The sequence below is a fragment of the Pinus tabuliformis genome, chromosome 1_2 (genome assembly GCF_031772625.1).
Source record: "Pinus tabuliformis cultivar Carrire ecotype Pingquan chromosome 1_2, CPIR1, whole genome shotgun sequence".
Classification (NCBI taxonomy): Eukaryota; Viridiplantae; Streptophyta; class Pinopsida; order Pinales; family Pinaceae; genus Pinus; species Pinus tabuliformis.
In genome coordinates, this window is record NC_142298.1 from 495,080,038 (window position 1) to 495,081,589 (window position 1,552).

Here is a 1,552-nt window from a genome sequence, read left to right on the forward strand (position 1 = left end):
ATCTTGGCATAAAATGTATTTAACAGATATTAACCAAAACCAAATCTGAGATGTGAATGTATCCGCTAGCAAGACAAATAAGGAACTCCAAAATACGGCCATAGATGTAAATTATGCGCTACAGAAAACAAATATTTTCGCCGCTACCTTGTGTATTAACTGTATGAAAGAAAGTATAACCAACACAATAGACGAAGCTATTGACAAGGGACGGCACTGAGCATATAAATAGAGCAGAGAAATTATTTGAAGTTCAGCTGGAAATTAATAGTATTTAGAACCCAAGTCGGGCCAAAACCATCATAAATCCAAATAAGACGGACAATGCCGAATTGCACAGATGTGTAGCTGTTCATAACTATTAAGAGCACAGATTTGAACTAGAACTGGAAATATTACAGTATACAGAGTCCTGGACAAAAATTTAACAATAAACCGAAACAAAGGCGTCAAGGCCATAACCTAGGCTCAGCTGGAACGGCCATTCCAGTAAGGCCGCCATGCATAGCCGCATGAAGATTTGATCCAGTAAACAACCTGAGACACAGGTAGAGCACAGGCTGTCTCAGCCATGTAACAAACCCTTGAACACAACCAAATGCAACCCAAAGAGAACATGGAGGAAACGACTTACCTGGACTATCATGGTTCTTCAGCGGTTGAAGCAAGTGAGCCGCAGCATGTATCCAAACCTAACCATCGATCAAACACACCCTGATTCAATTAGGATTGATACAGAAAGTCATAACCAGCTATGAGTTTGTAAGAAACTATAATCAGTGAGACGCAACCGGAAATGAAACTGAAAAAAAGTGGCGCAGCAAACCTGGAAGAGGCAGAGGAACGTCGAGCCAGAACAGCACAGAGAGTCTGGATGATGCAGTGCAATCCAGCGGAGGAATTCGATAGTTGAAGAATGAGCAAATGAACCATCAAAGGAAACGCTTAAACCTTTATACACAAGACCAAACCCTAAGTAAGGCAGGACCGTCCGATCGAGCCGAGCAATCCCCACCGTTGAGTTTGGGCGGGAGGCCGAGCGTGAATCCCGGGGTTGGTCAACCCTCTCAGACCACATGGCCTTCACGTGATGAGGGGCCATTTGGCTACGGTAGCAGTGAGCTGGCGTGCTTACTCTGCCATTTGGCAGTAAACACCAATTGAATGCCGTCAACTCACAAGTGCCAATATATATATCATTAATAAAGGATTTGCAGCACGTATAGTTTGAGCTTTAAACACCTTATGTATATCCGTGGTGTCAAAGTATTGAACCATAAACCATTACAACTTACACCAACCCTTATGTGATCATGTGGTAGATGGATTATACGATAAGTGAATAATAAATATAAGATTGCAAATGTAAAGTTAACCATATCATAAAATTTTTTTTTATGACTGTAATTTTGGTTTATAGAAGGGAGTGTGACAATGTGGTATCAGAGCCCAAGTTCCAAAACTGAGACCTCTGGAACAGCAATGGGAACAGAAAGAACAATTATCTTATACATGTATACAGTACAATGTCATTAATCATGTTTTTTGTGTA

The 1,552-nt window shown here is 41.0% G+C and overlaps 1 protein-coding gene across 1 annotated transcript; it reads right to left on the reverse strand.

Annotated features, from left to right (window-relative positions):
• Positions 1 to 217: 217 nt before the first annotated feature.
• LOC149206493 (uncharacterized) lies at positions 218 to 1,102 on the reverse strand. The gene is made up of 3 exons (XM_089397709.1): positions 827 to 1,102; positions 635 to 692; positions 218 to 537 (listed from the first exon to the last, which is right to left on the reverse strand). Exons 1-3 carry the CDS (start codon positions 1,100 to 1,102, stop codon positions 425 to 427), a joined length of 447 nt encoding a protein of 148 aa, XP_089253835.1. The 3' UTR covers positions 218 to 424.
• Positions 1,103 to 1,552: the final 450 nt, after the last annotated feature.

Bases quoted from the DNA above. Each gene is read 5' to 3' on its own strand.
- LOC149206493 (XM_089397709.1), bottom strand. From the start codon at position 1,102: ATGGCCCCTCATCACGTGAAGGCCATGTGGTCTGAGAGGGTTGACCAA. The intron at 693-826 runs GTTTGCTGCGCC...ATCGATGGTTAG, and splicing joins CGTTCCTCTGCCTCTTCCAG to GTTTGGATACATGCTGCGGC. The intron at 538-634 runs GTAAGTCGTTTC...CCTGTGTCTCAG, and splicing joins GAAGAACCATGATAGTCCAG to GTTGTTTACTGGATCAAATC.